General features: G+C 32.5%; 1 protein-coding gene across 1 annotated transcript in view; it reads left to right on the forward strand.

Annotated features, from left to right (window-relative positions):
* The window catches only part of MPDZ (multiple PDZ domain crumbs cell polarity complex component), a 215033-nt gene that overhangs the window by 181293 nt on the left and 8145 nt on the right, over window positions 1-25595 (forward strand). The window contains exons 34-45 of the mRNA XM_051970827.1: window positions 118-209; window positions 333-407; window positions 948-1122; window positions 2810-2955; window positions 4385-4468; window positions 4594-4787; window positions 9276-9423; window positions 12253-12339; window positions 16366-16456; window positions 19963-20006; window positions 23044-23166; window positions 25186-25290. Of these exons, the coding sequence (XP_051826787.1) occupies window positions 118-209; window positions 333-407; window positions 948-1122; window positions 2810-2955; window positions 4385-4468; window positions 4594-4787; window positions 9276-9423; window positions 12253-12339; window positions 16366-16456; window positions 19963-20006; window positions 23044-23166; window positions 25186-25290 (1364 nt within the window). The remainder of the gene's footprint in view (window positions 1-117; window positions 210-332; window positions 408-947; window positions 1123-2809; window positions 2956-4384; window positions 4469-4593; window positions 4788-9275; window positions 9424-12252; window positions 12340-16365; window positions 16457-19962; window positions 20007-23043; window positions 23167-25185; window positions 25291-25595) is intronic.

Below are 25595 nucleotides of genomic sequence, written 5' to 3' on the forward strand. Positions count from 1 at the left end.
GGTATCAAGTGTTGAATATGGCAAGCAGAATTAAATTATACCTGCATACATTTCTTTTAGGGAAAATTAAAATTATTTATCAAAATTGTCTGAGTTGTCTAGTCTTTATTTCTCTAGGATCAAGGGGGTTGGGGATTGCCATCAGTGAAGAAGATACCCTTAATGGAGTTGTCATAAAGAGTCTGACTGATCATGGAGTGGCAGCCAAGGTAAGGTTTTATTAGAATCTTAATTATTGTAGAATATAATAATATAATGTATCAGAATACAACAAGACAGGGTATTGCTACCAAGAAAAAAAAAGCATCAGAAACTTTCCTTTTTCATCCTAGGATGGACGTATCAAAGTTGGAGATCAGATCTTAGCAGTAGATGATGAAGTTGTTGTGGGCTATCCTGTGGAAAAGGTACCTTTATCAAATTAGGAGTGATTAATGAAACAGTTATAACCAAGGACATGAGTGTGTATGTCTGCTGTATTAATGTGTATTAATAAATGTACATGTGATAAATAAGTATGTATAATACTTGTAAATATATATATTTACATGTGTAATTCTTTGTATATGTATATTTATATATTCTCTATATGTATTGTGTTAGTCATTGACTGACTGACTTTTACTTTACCTTAAAAATAATTAGTCTTTCTTGGATCTTAACAAGATCCTCTCTCAGTCTTACAAGCAGAGTAACATTTTTATTAATTTATTTACAGATCTGATTTTCCCTGGTACATGTAGCCTAATAGATAGATTCTCAATATTTAGAGCTAAGAGGGAATCTTGGAAATCATCTAATCTGACATTAACATTTTAGTTGAAGAAACTGGGTGTTAAACATATTTATTTCTTCTCCTAATCCTAAAGAACATAAGCCTCTGGGTATATTAGTCCCCTGTATGCATTAGTTTGATAATTTTCTCATTAATTTTTTTATTCAACCAGTTTATAAATCTTTTGAAGACTGCAAAGAACACAGTAAAACTTACTATTAATGCAGAGGATTCAGAAGTCCAGTCGGTCCAGTCTACTCTCAGTGCATCCATTGGAGAAAAAAAGAATATCTCACAAGCTCCAGTGATGCCCCCTTCTGGATCTCCAGAACCTGAAACTATCAGAAGTAAGGATAGTACTGCAAGTTTCAAGTCTTAGATTTTAGAGTCTATTAAACCAGGATCATTTAGTTCCTTTTGTATTTCAGATAATACCATTATATATTGGAATTCTCATTATACCATAATCAGTAGTGGTGTAGAATATGATATAGCAAAGGTCAGCATTGGGAAAATATGTTATGGAGTTTAATGAAAATATCAGAAGTCTACAGTCTAAACTTTTATCAAGAGCCCATGACATATAGGCCATGAGGGCAGCTTGGCATTGTAGAAAAAGTGATGGACCTGCAATTAACATGCATGGGTTTGAATTTCAAATCAGATACTAAAGAGCTTATCAACTGAAGATTATTTATTTTTTCTCAGTCTTAATTTTCTTATCTGAGAAATGGCGATAATAATACTTGGACTACACAACTGAGATTAGGTAAATGTGGTTGTGAGGGAAGTGCTTTGTATAAGTGTAGTAAATATAAGTTATTACTATTCTTTCACATGTTTAAAAAACTTTTTTTGTATAAAAACCTCTCATTCATGAAGAAACACATTTTAAAGCATTTGTACCATCTTAACTTTTAAAAACTGTTTTATGTTCTTGACTGTGAAATGTAAGGACACCATTTGGTTATATTCACAACCCCAAAGGATTCATCTGTTTTGGCATAAAAAAACCTGAAACATTCACATTTTTTTTGGAATGCTTTTTAGGGAAACAGTAGTTCAAAACATTCAAAAAATAGTTCAAAACAATATCTCAAAGCAAAATAGTATGTATCTGATGAAAGAAATACTTTATATAAAGAACATTTGCCAATTCATTAAAATGTTTGAAGATTTTCTAGAAAATTTCCCCTTTCATTAAATTTTCTTCTATTCTCAGAATAGCATTCCCCAAATAATTTGAAGTTATGCACATAAAAATAACAAAAAGGAAGAAAATAGTTTACACCTGTTCTTACTACTTTAGAATCAAGAAAGTAATCTATCTTTCTACAATTCTGAAAAAGAAACATCTTACCTCAAACTTAAGCTATTATTGCTTGGCTTTCTTAAAACTAGTTCTTGGGTAACATATTAAATGAAGAATATAAACTGAAACTAAGTATGTAATAGCTTCAAGTCCCCAGTCTTGACACAGCTTAGTGTAATTTTGAACAAATGATTCAGGATAATAGAAGCTTAGATTTGGAGTAGGAACAGATTTTTGAGGTCATGTCATTCAACCCCCTCATGTAACAGATGAGGAAACTTGGGGTCTGGAGAGGTTCAATGTCCCAGGTCATACAGCTCACATGTTGTCATGCTTCCTTTGAGGGCCTCTGCCTTCAAAGTGGTGATAATGATAATACTGCATTTAATACTGAGGCAGAATATTAAGTTAGGAAAATACTTTGCAATCCTTAAAATGCTACAGACAAATCATTTTACCATTGATATATATATATATGAATAGAATCAAAGAGAAAGAAAGCAAAAATAATGGTGTGGTCTAGAACCAAAGATTGCTGAAGGTATTTTGTTCCCTGAAGTTTGAGATTATTCAGGTTTTTTCATTTAATAGATTGTACATCTCATAATATGGTGAGTAATTTTGTGAGGGGCCAATCATATCAGTAGATTCTCGCAACTATAACTCAGTTTCCATTCCTTCAGTTTATTGATAAAAGTCAAACTTATCTTCTATATTTTAAGGTACAAGCAGGTCTTCCACCCCAGCTACTTTCCCTTCCGACCCAGCAACCTGTCCAATTATTCCTGGCTGTGAAACAACAATTGACATTTCCAAAGGACGCACTGGGCTTGGACTGAGCATTGTTGGAGGAGCAGACACACTGCTGGTGAGCACTTAAAGTAGAAAATATCTTAGGATAAGAAGCAAGCAGAGATGCTAAATGTGGAAATAGGAGGACCTGGCTTCAAATACTCACTATATAACTGAAAAATTTTGAACATTTTTGAGTCTCCATTTCCTCTTCTGCAAAGTATATATAAAGAATATCTCATACAGTGTAGTGCCCTTTTCACCATGTTACTGTGGGCTAGAGATGATAAAATGATAGGGACTGGACCTGTGATTTATTAATAGAGACAGCTCCTAGAAGAGATAACTCTCTACAGATTAACACCCATCTTTTCAGAAATTTATGAGTTCATCTGGTATTCCAGAGGTCTTCCTCTGATTATTTTAATAACAAGTAGATATTAGGTTTTTCTGTTCATTATCTTCTCTCTTTGCACAACCAGTCTACTTCCTTTTCTAGTCTTGACTGAGAAATCAATGACTTCACTGAACCTCCCTGAACCTCATTTTTTCTTCCATACAATGAGGTGTTCAATTAGATGGCCTTTGAATTCTTCTATGGGAGTTTTAAGTATAATCTGATTTTAACATTTTCTCATTGCTTTCTAAAGTCTAGACAATCTAGGCCTGATTTGTAGTGTTTACTGATTTCTAAGGGGCAAATGCTTACACTGAAAATTTAACAGGTATTTTTCATGATCTGGTATGAACTAGCCCTTCAAGAAAGGGCACATTTGTACCCTTGCTTCCAATTCTAGAACTATGATCCTTAATTTTTTTTAACTCCTTTAATGATCTCTAGATTAGATGGTTGCTTTACTTTTTTGTTATTAAAATTTTTTTTGGAATATTAAAGTTTTGTGATATTTGCAGTGTTTTGTGATGCTCAGATTTCAAAATTTCTTTTTATCCTAAACTTCTATAAATTTTCTGTATTTAAATTTTTTGAGTTAACCCAGATATACCCTGTGAGGATTTTTTTTTTAAGTATAGATACCTATAAATTCATTTTAAATATTTTGACTATAAGAGATATTTGTTGTACCTCAGTGATTAAAATTTGGAAAGTACATTTTGCATTTGTATATTCTATTAATAATAAATACTTGTGTACTGGCTTTTTTAAATTTACAAAACAATTTCATCATGACATTGCTATAAGATATGCTGTACAACTGTTATGGCTCCTGTTTTATAGATGAAGGACCCAAAGTACAGAAAAGGGAAGCGAGTTAATCTTGGGTCACAAATATAATAAATGTGGCTATTAGTCTAGGTCTCCTGGCTCTTAAATTGACCACTCCATTCACTGTGTTACAATAGTTTTCATAAGATTACTTTATAAAAGTTGTACTCTCATATACATATTTTTATCTTATTGTATAATATTTTAGCCTATATTACTTTTTTTTTCTTTACTGAAATGGGGGAACACAGAAAACAACAATTGTCTTCTCACTCCACAGGGCGCTATTATTATCCATGAAGTTTATGAAGAAGGAGCTGCCTGTAAAGATGGAAGACTTTGGGCGGGGGATCAGATTTTAGAGGTATGGATTTAGAATTTAGAGAATATATGTAAGACTCTCTTGGTTTTGATAAAGTAGGAGATTTTGCTTTTTTTTTTTTTCCTACCAGTCCAGTTTCTCACAGTTCATGTCTGACTCTGGTCCAGGTGAATGGGATTGACCTCAGGAATGCTACACATGATGAAGCCATCAATGTACTGAGGCAGACACCTCAGAAAGTACGTCTGACTGTCTACAGGGATGAGGCCCAATATAAGGAAGAGGACATGTATGATATGTTCAATGTAGAACTGCAAAAGAAACCAGGAAAAGGGCTTGGATTGAGTATTGTTGGTAAAAGGTATGAAAAGGCAAAAAAATATTCTCTAAATTGGGGTGAGGGGGTGATTTTCAAATAGTTTAAAGCCTAGGAAAATTTAGGTGTGAGCCATAGACATATGCAAACATTTATTTATTTCATAGAATCAATTTATATTATTATATAGAATTACAAAACTTTGAATTAGTTATACCACTGATAAAAATATACAGATAAACTGACAGAAGAAGCATTTATGTTTACATTTTCTTGTAAATTTCTGAAGTAATAAATATATAAGTAAAGATTCAAATATTAAAATAGTAAGGTAGAAGACAGTAGTTGGGGGAGAACCTTATAATATTTCCCTCTGTACTTCACTGGAGGAGCCTTTAATTTTGAAAATTACACTGGACTTGAGAGAAACTTAGGTTTGAACCCAGTTCTGACTTATTGTGTAAGCTTCAGCAAGCCACTTGACAATTTCCTCTAGCCTCAGTTTCCTCATTTTACAAATAAGGATAACAATAATATCTATTACTATATGATTTTTTAAAGGAAAACATTGGAAACTTTAAACCACTATATAAATGTAAATTATTATTTATTGCATATATGAGTCCATTAAGAAATGTTCATTGACTTAAAATCTGTAGTGGGGCTTATACTGTTTACTACTGGATAAAGTCATTTATTGTACTTGGTGATCCATCTCCAAACTAAAGTGGAGACTTTACTAGGTTTTTCATTATTTCAGCATTATCTATATAAGTAACCATGTGTCCACATGGTACCACTCACTATCACTAACTGATAAGATAATAAAATTCTCATTCTTATTTGTATGCTATTTTAAAGATTACAGAACACTTTTCGAAAATGAAAGTGTGCTTTCGAGTTGAAAGAAAGAAAACAAATCAAATTCAAAATAATATGTAATCATCCAAATTGAAAGTTCTAACAAAAATTCACAATTTCAGGAGCATAAAATAAGTTGAAAAATACTTCACATATTCCTTGTGGGTTCCTGGAGGATTCCGGAATTTGACCAAATAGAATTTGGAAAAACCTTCTCTAAGCAATTCATGTTATCTTTATATGTTTCTCTATTATAGTTTGTTGACTTAAAAACTAGTGGAAAATCAGTAATGAGCTAAGTTTTTCATTGTTCAGTCATGTCTGACTCTTTGTGACCCCATTTGAGGTTTTCTTGGCAAAGATATTGGAATGGCATCCTTCTTCAGCTCATTTTACAAATCCAGTGACTTGCCTGGGGTCACACAGGTAGTATGTATCTTTGGTCTTATTAGAATTCAGGTCTTCCTGTACTTTATTCCTGTGTCATTTAGTTAATAGCCTAAGTTCTTTTGTGCTTTAATCACTTTAGTCTAGCTACTTAAAAGTTCCTTTTAAATATTCTTAAACATTTTTCATTAATTCAACAAAGTAGTTTAGGTTACGAAACCTGTCTTTTTCCATATTTTTTATAAACCCATTTAACCTATTATGACATAGCCAGATAATTAAATAAGAATGAAGTAAAACATTTGCTCTTTTATTGATATTCAATATGTGCATTTAGAAATGCTTATTTGCTGCAATATATAAATATATATATATATATATATATATTTTGGATAAAGAAATCAAACTTTTTTTGGAGTGGATCCTGAGAATTTGTCCAGTTCAGCTAGCTCTCTACTTATAAGAGGGACTAGATCTCAAACTATAACTTTGCTAATTTTATTGTTCTCCAAGGAAAGAATGCTAACAGCTTCCTTTGACCACCTCCTAATTCCTCTAGTCTCCTATAGTACTCCCTTTGGTCATAATTAACCTTTTTTTTTTTTTTTGTTTTTTTTTTTTTTTTTTTTTAACACACAGGTGCCCTGTAAGGTAATGAACATTTGTAAAATTAAATTGCTTTTCCTGGGCAATTCATTTTCATGAAACTTGGTAATTAATCTGAAGGAGAAAAACAGAAAATCCCTGCTGAGTAGATATTGTTTCCTCTGTTTTACTGCAGACAAGACAAAGGGAAAGTCTTCCAGTTTGTGGTTTGGTCCAGCAGGGGTTATAGGGTATCAACCCTGAATATCAAATCCTTAAGCCTCTGGTCTTTCCTTCTAGCCTCAGATCCTTGTGATCCCAAAGATACTTTCTGAAATATTTTGCCAAATGAGTTAAAATCTCAGTGATCATCGTTGTTTATATTGCAACCCCAGTACTTGTAAAACTAGCCAAAATCATTAAAACACATCTGCATGCTTTCCCCAAAGTTTCCTTATGGATTCACTTATGAATGATCTTTCTTTATAGAAAATGAGTTAATTTTTAATAAGGAACAAAAATGATCTTTACTTATTAAGTTCTGCTTTGGAATCAGAAGATTACAGATTTACATGTGAACAGAATCTTAGAGGTCATTTTAAGTTCATTCCCCTTCCTTTTGCGTAAGTAGTATAGTTAACATTTGAACCTGAGTTCTTTGATATAGAATCCATATAGCCTCTCAGTAAGCATTTATTAAAATCTATTATTTGCTAAGTATTGTGCTAGGCAGTGAGGATATAAATTTAAAATAAGAAAAGGAAAGGAAAGAAACAATCCTTATTCTCTAAGAGCTTCTGTTCATTCTAATGGATTACATTTTTGCTGTACTGTTATAAATCAGGTGAATCAGTGATGATTATTTTAGTGATAATGTTTATCCTATGGTAACAAATAATAGCTATCAAATACAACATTTATATATCATTTACTGTGTACCAGACACTGTGCTAAGTACTTCATAATTTTTAGATTGTTTATGGTTACAATAACCCTGACAGGTTTTACAGATAAGGAAGCTGAGATAAACAGGTTAAATAACTTGTCCAGGGTCACGTAGCTAATCAGTATCTGAGGCTCATTTTAAATTTAGGTCTTCCTGACTCTAGTGCACCTTTTCCATGTTGCCCCAAAATACTACTTCAGTTCCCTGTAGGACACATTGTTATCATCATGGAAGAAATCAGAGAGTCTACTTTGTCCGATCCTCTTAGCTTACAGATGAGAAAACTGAGGCCTGGAGAGATAGAATGCTTTACTCAAGATCACAGTAAGCAGGCAGAGTCAGAGTTTGATGACTCTCCAACCAGTGCACCCTTCTCTATACTATTCTATCTTTAATCCAACTCTGCTCATATTACAGAAAGGAAACAGAGCTAGAAAAGACCTGGTTTCTTCAACTAAAACTAGATATTCATAGATCCAAGGCTAAAGCCTAGGCCCAAGATATTGATTTTCCCATTATCTCATGCTATCATATTCATAGCTAATAAATATTAATATGCTTTAGTATAAGACCTATTCATATACAAGGATTTATAGTTTCATTCTTATTCCATACAGGGGAAAATGATGATTGTGTGGGATCAAATCGGTCTAGGAAGAATCTAACATGTGTAAATCAATTGTGTTCTTGTTAAGTCATGTCCAATTCCTTGTGATTAGGTGTAGAGTTAACTTGGCAAAGATACTAGAGTGGCTCACTATTCCCTTGACCAGTGGCTTAAAATAAATAGAGATTAAGTGATTTGGCTAAGGTACCACAGCTAGTGAGTGTCTGAGGTCACATTTGAACTCAGGTTTTCCTGACTCTGGGTCCAGCTCTCTATTCACTGAGCCACCTAGCTATCTCCAAATCAACTGTACCAGTGATTAAAACCAAAAGATATGATATTTCTCTCCAAACCTGTATTTATGCAATATAAATATCCCAAACAATAAAATTAGCCACTGGCTTTAAAATTATTGAGTTTTTTTGGGGGGTGGAGTGGGATGGGGATTGTTTTGTTTTTGAGAAAATGGGCCTCAGGTATTTCATCTTTAAAAATGTTTATAGATTAAGAAGCAGAAGGGAACAGTGAGGGGGAAAAAAAGCAAAACAAAACATGAGCTTTGGAGTGGGAAGAATCAGGATTTAGTATTTCTTTGTCATTATCCTTATGACCTAGGATGATTCTTTAGGTACTCAGTTTATTGAAGTGCTTGGATATCTTCCAAAGCCTCTGAAGTTCCTTCTAGCTCTTCATATGAGATTCTGTTATTGATTAGTTTAACATTTTCCCATAGGTCTATTTTAATATTAGTAATACTCCCTCAAGATTGGTCTTTTAACTATAATTGTATTCTAAAGTCACAGTAATAGAGCTATCTTTAGCTGTAAGCAAAATTAAAATCATTTGTTGATGCAAAGCTTATTATATAACCATTGTATTACAGTGAGGAAAAAATAATTTCACAGTTGCTATCCTCCCCCAGAAGTCTTTCCTAATCCCCTAAGTTGTTAGCCTTCTCTCTTTGCTCAAAGTACTTTGCATTTATTTCTTGGTCTACATGTTGTATTCTTCCAGTTGCATCTTGTCCATATTTTATCCTTAAGAATCTTTTGTAAAAATTTGTTTTGCAGGTGTATCATATTTCATCTTGTACCTCATAGGAACTTAATAAAAATTAAGTGAATTGAAATTAAAATTGTTTTTACAGAAATGACACTGGAGTATTTGTGTCAGACATTGTGAAAGGAGGAATTGCAGATATGGATGGAAGATTGATGCAGGGAGATCAGATATTGATGGTGAATGGAGAAGATGTTCGAAATGCCACTCAAGAAGCTGTTGCAGCATTACTGAAGGTAATAATTTTTAAAGTTAATAATAATATTGCTTCATAGTAGCCTGGGAAAAGAAAGTAACAAAATTGAGCTATGGCAATTAAGAGCTACTAATGTCATCACACTTTAATAAACAAAATCCTTTAATTAACTAATAGATTTAAAATGCTAATCTTAGGTATAATTATCTATAATATTGATATATGTTTTATTGGGCAAGAAGTATTATAAATGACTTGTTAATGGTGTAAATAAAATCTTTATCCTCACGTTAAAAAAAGAAAAAAAAACTTTATGTAAGGGGATAGTTTGGCCAAGGGCCAATCTTTGCAGGAGTTATATGACTGGCAATAGAATGTTTTCAGTAGACTAATCTACCTCAGCAAAACACCACACACACACACACACACACACACACACACACACACACCCCATTCTTTGAAAAGCAGATGCTATTTTTAGAGGATGCAGAGCTAAAATGAATGTTAATTCTTTCAGGGAAACATAAACATTTGTCAAGATGGGGAAATCTCTTTTTTTTTTTAAATCAGACTCCAAAATTTCAGCTATATGAAGACTTATATAAAGAATATGAGGTTAGTTTATAAATAGGAAACTTATTATACTCTGTTCTATAGTCTCTGTTACTGACTCTTGGCCCAGTCACCTAGTCACAACAAGCTCAACAGAAGAGGGAGAATTAATGAAAGAAAAAGGGGATACAGAAGCCTTACAGATTAGCAGTGTCTCTCAGTCATGGATTTATATTCACATGCTCATCCTTAAAGAGAAGTTGAGCTACTCCTCTCAGGCTCCTGCCTTCCTAAATTCACAACACTCTCTCCCTTCCTGTAAAGAAGAAAGGAAGAAGGAACGAAGTAGGACAGACCAACAGAACAAGAGAGTCAGCTTTTCTACTTGATTCACTTGAAACTGATTCTTTCTTCAAGAATGAAAGGGAAATAAAAATCATTCATATAGAAGTTTAGCCTATTGCTTGTGAAGTAAGAGAAAATGAGGATGATGCTTCCCACTTAGACCAACAGCAAAGGGAGAAAGGGAAAGGAATAAACTTTTATAGATCATCTACTAAATGTTAAGTTCTCATTTGATAATAACCTTGATGTTTATGTACTATTATTATTCCTTTTTTATAAAGTTTAAGAATTGAGGTAGAGATTAAATGACTTATCCAGAGTCACATGATTAGTGATGAGGTCTATCTGGTATACCACCAGTTGTCTCAAGTAGAGATAATAGAGAGAGGGAGATAATTTAAAGCAGCACGTCCTAAACTTTTTTCATTCACAATCACTTTTTGCTTGAGAAATTTTCATGTGACCCTAGACAAAAGGTATATAAAACAAGTATACGTTTAGTGATAATAAATCATAAGTAAATGTGTTTTAAAAACAATTCTTTGATATACATATAATTTTACCATTTAGTAAAGATGAAAGCAAACCAGCAAACTAATGAGATGGATATACTTGTTTATTTTTACATAAAGAATTAAATCTTGACAGAATGTTGATATCTTTACTTTTGATGTGACCCCATGTGGGGTTGCAACCCACAGTTCAAGAAGTTTCGATTTAAAACATGCTTATTCTCTAGTCTATATAGTCGGGATTAATTTCAGCCTAGGTTCTGTGTTATTCTCTATATATTATAGTTTCAAATTTGCTGTAAAGTATCTTTCTAAGAACTCTCCTCTCTGTGACAGTCTTTCACTTCTTCTTGAGAGCGATGCTTAACTTCATTCCACAATACAGCTTTTTGAGCTTTGAAACTGTGTAAAAACAGCTCCAAAGAACCAAAATAAACCTACTCTATTCTGAATGAAAGATTTTCTCCCTGATTTAGTTATACAGTACCACATATTACCATTTTCTTTAGTCTTTTACTCTTGTCTAGGCTGTCTAGCAAAAACAAAAAACAAAAAACAAAACAAAATCAAAACAAAACAAACAAACAAACAAAAAAAAAAAAAACCAGCTATCATTGGTCACAATATCACCAGTCAACTGTATAAATAGTTTTTCAACACAGTTTATTTGTGATGTTTGCACTATATAGGAAATTGGCTTGGGATTTTATTTATGATTAAAAATGGATACATTTGTCTCAGATTTTAGAGAACATCACCAATATCATAAACTTTTCTGACATAATTGTGATCCTCTTTTGGCCTACTGACTCTAGAAATTTTAGTCACATATTCCATATTCCCCTTCTTGATGTCCTTTTAAGTCGAAGGTATTGAAAGTAGTAGCTATTGTACATGTCCACAAAATAAGCATTGGTTTCATGGTCAAAGATGAAGATACTGGACTGAATGAATTACTTTTCTGATCTATTACAGTATTTCTTATCTGAAAGATAAGGTATTTCTTATTTTTAATGCTTTCCTTTTGCTTTTAACAATATGGCATTTGAAGACAAACTTTTTTATTTATCTTTTTTGTACCAACAAGAGAAAGCCTTTTGTGACTGTACTATTCAGGCAAAATGAAATGAAGAATTAGGACAATTATCTAATAGCTTTGCTGTTGAGGGGGAAAAAAAAGTTGGATTAAAAAATACAGTTATTTGATCCATTTCATATTGTCTGTCTAAATCAATGAGTTTCACTAGATAATTACACAACTTTTTATTTTCTCTTGCTGTGATAGATACAATCTTCATCTGCTCTATTATACAATAAGCTAATTGCTTATAAGGTATTCTAAGAGGAGTAACCTTTTAAAGAATCAGCCCATGGAAAGTTAGTAACATAAAATCTGAATGTAGCATTTTATGGAAAGATTTCCATAAAAATTAACGATTCTTCAGTGTTCTGTTCTTCAGTGTTCTCTAGGCACAGTAAGATTGGAAGTTGGAAGAATCAAGGCAGGTCCATTCCATTCAGAGAGGAGGACATCTCAAAGTAGCCAGGTTGGTATTTATACCATTTGAAAGAGTAGAATTATGCCTATCTACACCACAAACAAAATAAATATGTTGTAAGACCATTAGGATCACATAGCACTGAATCAAAAGGTCATTGGTAGGGGCAAGTGAAGAACATGGAAACTTTATTTTATTCCTTTGAGACAGGGCAGTTGGATAAACATCAGTTTATTACCTTGCAGCCAAACCCATTTTTAGATTTTTATTTTTAAAGTGAATATTGACAGCTTTTGTTTTTATTTCTACATGGATCTCTTTCTCCTCTTCTCCCTAGAGAATCATTCCATCTGACAAAGAATAGGGATAAGGAAAGGAAGAGAGGGAGAGGAATCAGTTAAATAAAGCTAACCAATACATCAACTGAGTCAGTATTTCATATTCTCAGTCCAGCAAAATAACAACAACAACAACAACAACAACAATAATAATAATAATGAGGTACATTCTCTTCTGGACAACACTCAGATTAGACAGTTTTTCTTTTCATTTATTATTATTCTTGCTATTTCCATTACAGTAGTATTTGTATGTGTTGTTTTCATGTTTCTGCTTTTTTACTTAATATTAGTTTTTATATCTGTCCATACTCATCTGAGTTTTTCATATTCTTATTTCTTACAGTCTAATAATCTTTCTTGTATGATCTGATTCTGTATGAGCACTTGTTTAGCCATTGCCTTATTTATGAATGACTTCTTAGGAAAACATTTTTGAGGAGAGACGTTTCCAAATTAACTTAAATATTCAATTCTACAGAATATACAGATTGAAAATTGATGGCAGTGTTAAAATCTCCCTACTCCAGCCTTAACTTCATCAACATACATACAAATTTGAGATTTGATTCCCTTTAGTTCAAATAAGTTCAAAGACTACTGGTTTAGAGTTAGAAAGTTATTTACTAATGATTAGAAAACTGAATATAAGGAAGGTGGTAATAAAATACTGGTGATTTGTCTAATTCACTGACCAAACTCAGTTTGCATCCCAATTTGCCAAAATATGATAGTAAAATCAGTTTTTAAAAATGAAATTAATATAGTAGATATACTTAGAAAATTCTTATTTGTATCCATCTTAGTGAAAGTTTAAAAGTTTTAGTCTGTACCTATCTATGGTCAGGCTAAACTATAAATACTTCAATCAATAGGCAGCTCCCTCAATAGCCTACTTAAGGTATTTTCTTATTATTATAGAATAGCCTATGTTTCTATGGAGAATCATAATTCCACAAACCCAGAGTTTGTACATCATAGTTTCTGCTTGAAATTGATGTGAATTATCTGTAACTAAAGTGAAAACTGCAGGAAACAAGAGACAGTTTTAACATTTGATACTTCCTAAGTCATCAAGCAATTCAATTCATCGGTCGTTTGTTGCATAATATATAAAAATCATTGTTGTACTGAGGTGATAGTAAAGTTTCAAAACTTTGATTGTTTCCAGCATAATAGAAATGAGTGAATGTATACACAGGTTAGAATTGATTAAACTAAGGTAGAAAGAGGAAATGGTAAATGCAGAGCAAATACTTGAGTAGAGGGATCATTGTTGATGGATGGGGTGGGTTTTTAGAAAAGGCTTATGGATGAAGTGTTACTTGAGTTGGGTCTTAAAGGAAAAAAAAGTATATCAAAAGGTGATGGGGAAGGGATATATCACATGTGTGGTGAAGGGCTTATAGAAATGTGTTGGTTGAGGGAGAAGAAAGGATGAGATTGGGCAATAGTTTATAGTCTTGTTTGGCTGGAAGAATGTGAAATAAACCTGAGAAGATAAGTTGGAGATGGATATGTCAGAGAAGTAAATGTCAGGCGAAGGAGTTCATTTTTTTTTTATTCTAGTAATAAGAGGGAACCACTGTATAGGATATATATGTGTGTGTGAAACTAGTTAATTTGTTTATAGTTATCCCTGATACTAAGTCCCAGTGGAGACGACAACAACAAAAAAATAAAATGTGCAAAAAAAACAATTATCTAATATGAAGTGTTTGTTTTTTGCTAGTTTGGTTTTTGTGTGTATTTGGTTTTGTTTGTTTTTTTGCTAGAAAACTTTTTTCTTTTCCTCTCTCCCCCATTAAACATGGGCCAGTACCACTAGGAAAATTCAGATATCCTCTCCAAAATCTGTTTCTTTTCTAAGTAGATTCCACCAAAACTATGGGAAAAACAACTTAGCTGTCATCTCTTTAAAATCTTCCATGACGGCACATTCTAATGTCATTAACCTTAATGCAGAAAATTCTTAATAATCCGTTTTAATTTCCTTTTGTTCCAATTTAAATACATTCCTTTGTGTAAATGAACAACACATAGAACACCACATGTAGATTATCCTATTATATATTTCAAGATCAAGAAGTTAATAGAGGCAGTTTAGTGTCATGGATAGAAAATTGTTCTTGAAGTTAGAAGGAAATGAGCTCAAAAACTGCCTCTGAAACCTTCCGGCTTTGTCCCCCAGGCACGCCACTTAATCTCTCAATGTTTCAGGCAATTTTTAAGACAGAAAATTGCATAAAAGATGCCAACTTGCTTTGAGAAAAGAAATTCCTTATACTAATAAAATCACAGTATGAATCTTTATCCCAGTATTTCAAGATGGTTAAACTTATTATTTTTTTCTAGAGACTAAATAATCTTATTTGACCAGCTTTCCATTTCTCATTTTCTTTTCGTAGTCTTATTGGGTTTTTGTTTTGTTTGTTTTATGTCACATCCAAATTGCAACTATACCCCTCCAACGTTTCCTATCCTCAAATTAAAGAACAAAAAGCAGTACACCACTATTGTCATTATAGATGCTTTACATAACTACAGCCTCTTACCTAACTTCTTTCCTTCCAACCCTCTTTAAATGTTCTATATTTTATTTTCATTACATAATACTAGATCTAGGAGAAGTAACAATAATGAGGATGAAACAATGCTGAAATCTAGATGGAATTACTTTGTAGGCAACTCAGTATCTTTCCTGAGTCTTTTCCTATATTCATGCATAAAATCACTTCTCTCTCAAATTTCATTGGTGAGACTGACTTTTTCTTTCTTAAATTAGTCTGATTTTGCTATCATTAAACTCAGAGAATCATAGACCTTTAAAAGGACTCAGAGCTCTATTCTGATTTCTGTCTAAATCATCGTGAATCATGCAAGTTTCTTGGAAATGAAAGGTGATCCAGTCTAACCTTCAAGGCCTTCAGCTTCTAAAAACCTCACTTACATTGCCTGAAGATTATCACCCCACTCAAATTTTTGTTGTTGTTTAGGTGCAAGTATTGGGAAGTGTTTTGTGTGTTGTATTGAAATTTGCTTCTCTGTTACTCAAACTATTGGTCCAGTCTTTACATACCAAAGAAAAACAATACAATCTTTTAAAAATCCAATACATGGAAAATAGATTTTCTATCTCTTTAATACCTTAAGCTCTAAGGGCTATCTTAATGTGAACTCTTTCCCCTCTGATGCTAATTCTCTCTCTCAAGTTTAAATGGTGGTATTCCAAGTGATCTTTTGCATAAAAGAGGCAGTGTGTGTGTGTGTGTGTGTGTGTGTGTGTGTGTGTGTGTATGTTTATATGTGTGTATGTGTGTGTGTTAGACCTTTATCAACCATTTTGACATGTCTCCCTGGCTGATAATGAGTGACACAAAATCTTGGTGCATAGATGTTTAATAATGATTTCATCACCTAAAAGTATCATGGACTTACAATATTGTTTTCCCAGTTTGATGAAAATAGTGTCTTCAAAAATCTCTCAAAGTCTTTTTGAAGTTAAAGCTGATTTATCTTAGATCTATAAACTTTGTAATTTGGCAAATGAAGCCAATGAACATGAAATGGCATAAAAAATACAATATCAATCTTCAAAATAGCATTATCAGTGCAATCCTTACTTTTTAAAATGTTGCATGAAAAAAAAACAGTGATATGGATTTTAGAATTAAGCAGTTTTCTTATTACTTTCTAAACTTGAAAGAATAATTAAGATCTTATTTTTTTATTCTAGATGAGTGAAGGAAGCCTGTCATCCTTCACTTTCCCTCTTTCTGGATCCAGTGCAACAGAGGCATTTGACAGTGTTTCAAAGAAGAATGCCTGTAAGATTTACTATATATTTGAATTAAATTATGTATTAAAGGGGGATTTTCTTCCACTGGACTAGAGCAAAAGTCCACTGGACTTTTTCTTCTAAAGTATCTTAATAATATGGAAAGTTTCTATGTGTTCTTGTTTATTCTGAAATTTTGCCCTGTGAAGTTATATCCTTTAGAGTCTAAACTTGAAAAGTATAGTACTGGTTTTCCAATGGGTAAAGTGCTGATCAGGCAGCTGGTTTTATATCCTGGTTCTGATGTTTCCTAGCTGTGGGCAAATACCCACAGCTAAGCATCAGTTTACTCATCCAAAAATTTATAAAGTAGATATAGTAATATTTGGACTATCTGGTCACAGGGTTGTTGTAAAGATTGCATCTTGTCAATTTAAAATTGTCTCAATATACATTTAAGTGTCTACTGTGAATATAAAAATGCAGATGACCCAGCTGTTCTAAAGCACATAAGTAGCTCAGATATAGAGAATATGTAATTTATTTTAAAAAAATAATGATAGCTTTTTATTTTCAAAATACATGCAAAGATAGTTTTCATCATTCACCCTTGCAAAATCTTTTATTCTAATTTTTTCTCCCTCTCTTCCTCCCCTCCCCTCCCCTAGACAACAAGTAATCCAACATAGGTCAAACGTGCAATTCATCTAAACCTTTCCACATTTTTCATGCTGCCCAAGATCAATCAGATCCGAAAGTGGGGGGGGGTGGGGGAGGGAAGCAAACAACAACAATAAAGATGAAAATTCTATGTTATAGTCAACATCCAGTGCCCATAGTCTTTCTTCTGGATGCAGATGGTCTCTCCATTACAGATCTATGAATAGCCTCATTGTTGAAAAGACCCAAGTCCATCACAGATGATCACCATATTATTATTATTATTATTATTATTATTGCTATGTATAGTGTTTTTTTGGATCTATTTGCTTCACTTAGCATCAGTTCATGCAAGTCTCTCCAAGCCTTTCTGAACTTAACCTTCTGATCATTTCTTATAGAACAGTAATATTCCATAACATTCATATACCATAACTTATTCACTTCCCCACTGATGGACATCTGCTTACTTTTCAGTCCTTGCCACTACAAAAAGGACTGTTACAAACATTCTTGCATATATGGGTCTTTTCCCCTTTTTAAGAATCTCTTTGGGATACAGACCCAATAGAGACACTGCTGGATCAAAGAGTATGGACAGTTTGATAGTTTTTTGGGCATAGTTCCATTTTGCTCCCCATAATGTTTGGATCAGTGTTCCAGATGAGAATATATAATTTCAGTAAGAAGTCAAGTCAATAAGTATTTCTTAAATGCCTACTATGTGCCAGACACAAGTTATGAGCTGAGGATACAAAGAAAGGAGAAGAAAAACCACCCCTACTCTCCAGAAGCTCACAGTTTAATGTGGGAGACAACATGTAAATAACTACGTACAAACAAGATATATACACGATAAAAAGAGGGAAGACATTAGGATTAAGGAGGACTGGGAAAAACTTCTAGTAAAAGGTGGGACTTTAATTGAAATTTGAAGTATAAAAAGCAGGAAGTGGAAATGAAGAGAGATAATATTCTAGGTATGGGGGAAAGCCAGTAAAAATGCCCTGAGTAGGGAGATGGAGTGTCTTGGTTGAAAAATAGAAAGGAAGTTAATATCACTGGATTGCAGAATATTGGGAGGGTGTGGAGGGAATGGAAGAGTTGGAGAGGTATAAGAAATTTGAAAATTTAAGAAAGCCAAATTATGAAGTGCTTTATAAATCAAAAAGGATTTTATATTTGATCCTGTGGGCCAGGGATGGGTAATATCTGACCTGCAGGCCTTATTATTTGATATGATCTTATCAAGGCAACCTCAGGAGACAACGGTTTCCCATTGCTTGAATTCATTAAGTTAATAATTTTGTTTGATCCATGAATGATGTTATAAAGATCCAGATGACCCTTGGTAAAAAGCCAAATGGTCATCCCTACTGTAGGCAATAGGGAGCCACTGAAATTTATTGAATGGGAGGTAAAATGGCATACTTGTACATTATAATGATCCCTTTGGAAGCTCAGTGGAAGAGGAATTAGCATGGGGCAAGATTTAAGGAAAGGGAGACTAACTGGAATGCTATTGCAGTAGTCTATACATGAGGTGATGAGATACTGAGACAAGGTGGTGGAAGTGTCAGAGAAAATAGGAGCATATGTAATAAATGTGAAAGAGCAATCCAGTGTTTGGCAACTGATTTGATATGAGTTTGAGACAGAGTGAGAAGTATATGACCCTTAGGTTTTAAGCCTGAACCAGACATTTGAAAGATATCTTTTTTCACCTAGAATGACATGTATATGAAGGAATATGGAGTGAAGAGAGAAAGTAATATTCAAAAGAAGTTTAAAAAAAAGCATCTGAATTGGTATTGAAGAAAGGAACTTTAACCAATGGCAATGCAGAAGAAAGTTATTCTATTCAAGATTTAGGGCTTATTATTATTGCATAAATAGGATTAAATAGGATAGACTTGGATTTGGTTTTAGCAAGTGGAAATACTTTGATTTAGATAGGTAAATCCTAGGGAGTTACTTTAGGAACATAGATATTAAGGGGCTTGCCTGGGGTCATACATTTCTTGATGCTAAGCCCAGCTCTCGTAATTACACTGCTTTTTCTTTCATTATTATTATTATTGTTATTAAATTAGGATCCTATAAACTTTTCTTATCAAACAGTTTGGTATTTTTATTATTTTTCTATTAATATTGAATAAATATTATAAGTATTGAAATTGAATATTTTCTATTAATATTGAATATTCTATTAATCCTATTAATATTGAATAAATCCTATATATCAGACATTCCCATAGTAAACACTTTTTTTTCATAGTTATTCTGTTTTTAAATTGAGAAATACTTCTTCTACCAGCTCAAATTATAACTCCTCTAAGTTAAATTAACTATTGAAAAATATATCATCTGGTGGTCAGGATTCTGGTGACTTATACTTAGCTAGATTTGTTCCTCATATGCTAAGTAGGTACTTAATATGTTATTGGCTCTATACTCAAAGGCACTGCTGCTTAACAAGTTAGAACTACCAGAGACTGTCACCTTCATAGTACATAAAAACCTAGGTTTATCCCTATACTCCAATAATGTGTTAGAATTGGAATTCAGTGAATTACTCGGATTCTTACGTTGTTTTATATGAAGTCATAACTATAATCCTTGAGGCTATGATATTTGAGGCTTGGTAAAGAGACAGAATTTTCTTATCTTATTCAGAGTCGACTACATAGTGAATAAAGTAAGAGAAAGAAGGTAGGCGTGGCATATGGTTAAGTCTAACTTTTAAAATAAGAAAGTGTTTTAGAAAGGGTGGATTGATGGTTTAGGAGTAGTCCTTCCAAACAAATAGGTGAGAACCCACCCCATTTATACTTCATTTGAAGGGTCAGCAATTATCATTGCAATAACTTTATTTCATCCTTTTTCATTTTACAGTGGCTTTGGAAATACAAGGATTAAGAACAGTTGAAATAAAAAAGGTAAATTGGGCCAGAAAACCATATAAACTATTCACTTGGGAGACATAGGGAGATCCATTTTCTGTATAGCTGTCTTGCCATTTTAAGTGGGGAAAAATGTTTGTTTAGTGCAATATGGCCTGGTTTTATGGAGCAGAAGTAAAAAGCAGATATTGCAAAATTCCCTATAGAAAGTAATTATTAAATATTGTAAAATGCCCATTGATAGTCAGTATAAGTGTAAAGGCCTTTTTATTTTCAGTGATAGGATCTGTGTAAGAGAAATTTTTCATTTGTTCTGGGAAAAAAAAATTGCTAAGTCTACATGTTTAATTTTGTTTGCAAAAGCCAAGTTGTCTCACATTTTTAAAATGCCTCCTTTTCTTATTTTTCTCTTTCTTATTTTCCCTTTATTATTAAGTTAAGTACCTCCCTGCAATAGACATTTCTTAATTTTTCCCATTAACATATTTCATGAAATAAAATTAATCAAGGAGATGAGAGAAACCTGAGTATATAAATATATTTAAATAATATTTTATTTCCCCAGTATAACATGCAAAAATAATTTTATTCATTTTTTAAAGTTTTGAGTTCTTTATATCCTTCTTTCACCTTCCCCATTCTTGAGATGTTTTACATGTGCAATCATGTAAAACATTTTTAGAATAGTTATTTTGGGCAGGAAAACAAACACAAAAGAAAAATAGAAAGTGAAAAAATGTGTGTGCTTCAGTCTATATTCAGACAGTATCAATTCTTTGGAGGTGGATAGCATTTTTAATCATGAGTCATTTGGGATTGTCTTGGATCATCATTGTATTGCTGATAATAGCCAAGCCATTTACAATTCTTCATCTAATAATGTTGCTGTTATTGTGTAGGATAATAGTATCCTGGTTCTGCTCATTTCACTTTGTATCAGTTCATGTAAGGCTGTTCAGATTTTTCCTGAAATCATCCTGCTTTTCATTACTTATGGCACAATTATATATATATTTACAATCAGAGTCCATGATTTGTTCAGCCATTACCCAAATGATGGACTTCCCTTCAATTTCCAATTCTTAGGTACCACAAAGAAAGCTGCTATAAATATTTTGTACAAATAAATTATGTTCTTTTTTTTCCCAAAAATTTCTTTGAGATACAGACTTAAAAGTGGTATTGTTAGTTCAAAGGCTATGCACAGCTTTATAGCCCTTTGGGCATACTTCCAAATTGCTTTCCAGAATGGCTGCATCAGTTTATACTCCATAATATAATACATTAGTGTCCCAGTTTTTTCCATATCCCCTCCAAGATTTATCATTTTCTTTTCTTGTCATATTAGACTCTGATGGGTGTGAGGTGGTACTTCAGAGTTATTCTCATTTGCATTTCTCTAATCAATAGTGGTTTAGAAGATTTTGTTCATGTGAAGAGAAAGCTTTGTTTTCTTTTTCTGAAAACTGAATGTTCATATTCTTTGACCATTTATCAATTAGGAAATATGTATATTCATAAAAAGTTGATTTGGTTCTTTAAATATTTGAGAAATGAGACCTTTATCCTCATTACATACTTGTAAATTTTATTCGCTATCTCCCCAGTTTCCTACTTACTTTCTAATTTTGGTTGCATTGGTTTTGTTTGTGCAAAATTCTTTTTAATTTTATATAATCAAAATGATCCATTTTATATTTCATAATGCTCTTTATATTTTGTTTGGTCCTAAATGCTTTCCTTATCCATAGATCTGACAGGTAAACTATTTGATACTCTCCTAATTTGCTTATAAAAACTTGAGTATATTAAATGTTTTTTTTTTTTTTATTAATTTAGCCTATTGATAGGACTAATCTCAGAGTAAGTAATGCTGCTGTAGTCCAGCTGCAATTCATTTAAAGGAAGCTCAAAGGCAAATGGGCATGAAACATGCATGCATATACTCAAAATGAAACTGATTGCTATAATTTTTTAAATAGTATTTTATTTTTCCAAATATACATCAAACATTCATTTTTATAAGACTTTGTGTTCCAAATTTTTTTTCTTCCCTCTTTTCCTCCCTCCTCCCCAAGACAGCTAGCAATCTGATATAGGTTAAATATATGCAATTCTTTTAAATATTTCCATATTTTTCATATAGTGCAAGAACATTCAGACCAGAAGGGAAAAAAAATACAAACAAAAAGATGAAAATATTGTGATTTGATTCCTATCCAGTTTCCAAAGTTTTCTCTCAGGATGCAGACTGCATTTTTCATCCCATCCCAAGTCTATTAGAATCATTGCATTGTTGAAAAAAGCCAAATCCATCACAGTTCATCATTGCATAATCTTGTTACTATATACAAGGTTCTCTTGGTTCTGCTCATGTAAGTCTTTTCAGGCTTTTCTGAAACCAGCCTACTCACCATTTCTTATGGAAAAATAATATTCCATTACCTTCGAGTACTTTAACTTATTTATTCCCCCAACTGATGGACACCTTGAGTGCTACAAATTATGTGATTTATGCATGAAACCCAGAGCCTTTCTGTTATCCTGCTACACCACATTTGAGCCTATTTTTTGATCCAGGCATTTCATTCTCCCTCTGATCTTTTAGTTTAGAACCCTGCATTTTTTCTCTTCCTCTTCCCCTTTTACCTTACATGACATATCTTTAATGAACTCTTGAGACTTACAAAACCAATTTGAAACTTCTTGCTCCTTTCTGTTGAGACATCTTCTGCTCCAAATATTTCTTTGGTCCCAGGAATAAGGATTTGGAGGAACAAAACAGTACTCTACCTACTTCCCAAGTTTATTGAGAAGATAAAAATGAAATAATATTTGTAAATTATTTTGCAGTCTTTAAAATGACTTATAAACATTAGTTGTTAATAGTAATAATAATATCAGTAAACAGATTGTGTTTTTTACCATAAAGATGATATAAATGTCTTATTTATGGCTTTCTACTTATCATGTCTCACCATAACATAGGGATACAATTAAGAAATATCATGCAGCAGGTTTTAAATGAAGCATAATTTTTTAAATTAAAATTTTGTTTTTCTTCTCTTGGCAGGGTCCTGCTGACTCACTGGGAATCAGCATTGCTGGTGGTGTAGGCAGTCCACTTGGTGATGTTCCAATATTCATTGCCATGATGCATCCAAATGGAGTTGCTGCACAGACCCAGAAACTCAGAGTAATTTAATTGTATATGTCCTCAGAATTCTGATGGGAGAATTTGGTGCAAAACTTCTCTCAGGCCTTCATTGCTGGATTACAAATCAAAATCTCTATAACTTAAATATTGAGCCAATCATACTTATCAAATTTGGGGCATAGGCATTTTTAGCAAAAAAAGTAGAATCTTTATTGAAAGAAGAAAATTATTTGATAATTCCAAATTTGCAAACAAGTAAAAGGCAGTGTTATACAGATCTATCTAACATTTTTTCACTATAACTATAACAAGATAAAATGTATAATAAGTACTAAGTTTAATTTGAGTTATTTTTTCATCAATAACTAAATGGGGTAAATATATAGTTGGTTTGAAAGTCTCTTTTGTACTCCTGAACTAAATAATAATTTGATAGATTTTTTATAAAATTATGAATTTTATCAAAAGTCAACAAAATATCACAATGTTATGTATTCTTTTAGCTATATATCCTGGTGGTCTACCTATTAACTCTAGCAGCCTGCTCTCTGTGGATTATCTATGAGATGCTTTCTGTTTGTGAGAACTATTGCTATCTTTGGCCCATCCGCATGCAACAATTTTATATAGTTTTTTCTTTAAAGATAATTTGTATGTGTAAAATGATCCAAGCACTAATACACCTCTGTGAAAAGCTGCCAACACTAGGTAGACAAAAATGGGTCCACATAATTAAAAGCATTCTATAGGAATATTCCAATTATATTGCAACTATGACCTAGTTTGGGCTGAAATGCTGGCCCAAAGGGCTTCAGCCTGATAAATAAATACTGACTCTAAAAATCTTATGTGCATCCCAGATAGGTATATAGAAACTTTAGATAAATATACTATAAAGGATGAAGGAAGAAACAGCCTCCAATTTCACCAATTGTATCAATTTAAGTTAAGTTCTACAAGCATGTATAATGCACCTACTATGTTCCATTCTAGTATAAAATACATATATTATGTATTCAAATAAGCAAATACAGAATTCTAATCTAAATAAATACAGAATAACTTAAAAGTTAGAGAGAATCTATAACTAGGGAAAATAGAAGGCTTCTTAAGTAACTTAAATGAGTCAAAGCATGAAGTTTTCTAGAGGTTCTAAGAGAGAGAATTGAAAAGTGAGAGCATTCCAGGAGCAGTGGACAGTTATTATAAAGGAATGGAGGTAGGATATAAAAGGTCTTGTTTATAAAAGTAGGCCAGTGTGGCAAGAACATTGAATGATAAGAACAGATAATTTAAAATCTCTCTCAAGCTGCTTTTCTTCTGATACAGAATGCTGTATTAATAGCTTGCTTTGTTACTTTTTCATCAAATGCCTTAGAAATAATATCACAAAAAATTAATTGTGCACATGTAGTTAGTTAAGCTCAAATGTTGAGTAAGAAATCCCCCCCAAAAAATTCTAGTTTATAAGTAATGATATAAAATATTATAAATATATAGAGAATAGAGTAAAACCCATCTTCTTAAACTGTGATTCATGACCTCATAGAGTTGTATAACCAAATATGAGAGTTATTATTCATCATCAATAAATGTTTTTTGTATACTTATTTAATGTACCTATATGCCTGGAGTTGTGTAAACTTTTTTCCAGCCAAAAAAAAGTCATGAGTGGAAAAAGTTTCAGAAACCCAGGACTAAAAAATCTCTAAGGTCCCTTTAGCACTGATGGTTCTTATTCTATGATTCTTCTATTTGTAAGAAATGTTTTACCCAGAATTTTTAAAAATCCAAAATTTTTACTCACTGATTACTGCTCTTCTGGTCACTTATTCGGTAACAGTTTCCTCTGCCTTCCAACTTCTAGTATTTTTCAAAATTTGCTTAAAGGGGAATTTTGATTTATAATGAAGTGAAAAAAGAAAATAAATGATTTATAATGAATATAAAAAGTGGGTCTCGGGACTTTTTGAGAGCCAAATACCTGAATTTTCAGGAATACCCTATGCTAACTTAGTTATTGTAATACTGATTTGTTCTCTATTTCTTCTTGACAAGGTTGGGGATAGGATTGTGAGTATTTGTGGCACTTCAACTGAGGGTATGACTCATTCCCAAGCAGTGAGCTTACTGAAAAATGCTTCTGGCTCCATTGAAGTACAGGTAAGAGTTTTATCTAAAGAGCTTTTCAGAATATAGGTATAGAGGATAAATTATGTAAAGCAAAAGGAAAACAACCTCCCCCAAACTATTAACCCCCCCATGTTGTTATTTTCACATTTATCATTTCCTTTGTAAATGTATAAATTCAAGGTTCTAAGCAAGAACTAAAGAGAAACTTTATTCAGATTTTTTTTTCCTTCTGGGTTGTTATATACTTTGGGAGAAAAATTAAATGACTTTATTTTTCAATTATTGTTCAAATTCTGAATGAAAGACCAAGATTTCCCAAGAAAATGGTAAAGAGT

This window comes from Antechinus flavipes, chromosome 1, assembly GCF_016432865.1.
Source record: "Antechinus flavipes isolate AdamAnt ecotype Samford, QLD, Australia chromosome 1, AdamAnt_v2, whole genome shotgun sequence".
Taxonomy (NCBI): Eukaryota; Metazoa; Chordata; class Mammalia; order Dasyuromorphia; family Dasyuridae; genus Antechinus; species Antechinus flavipes.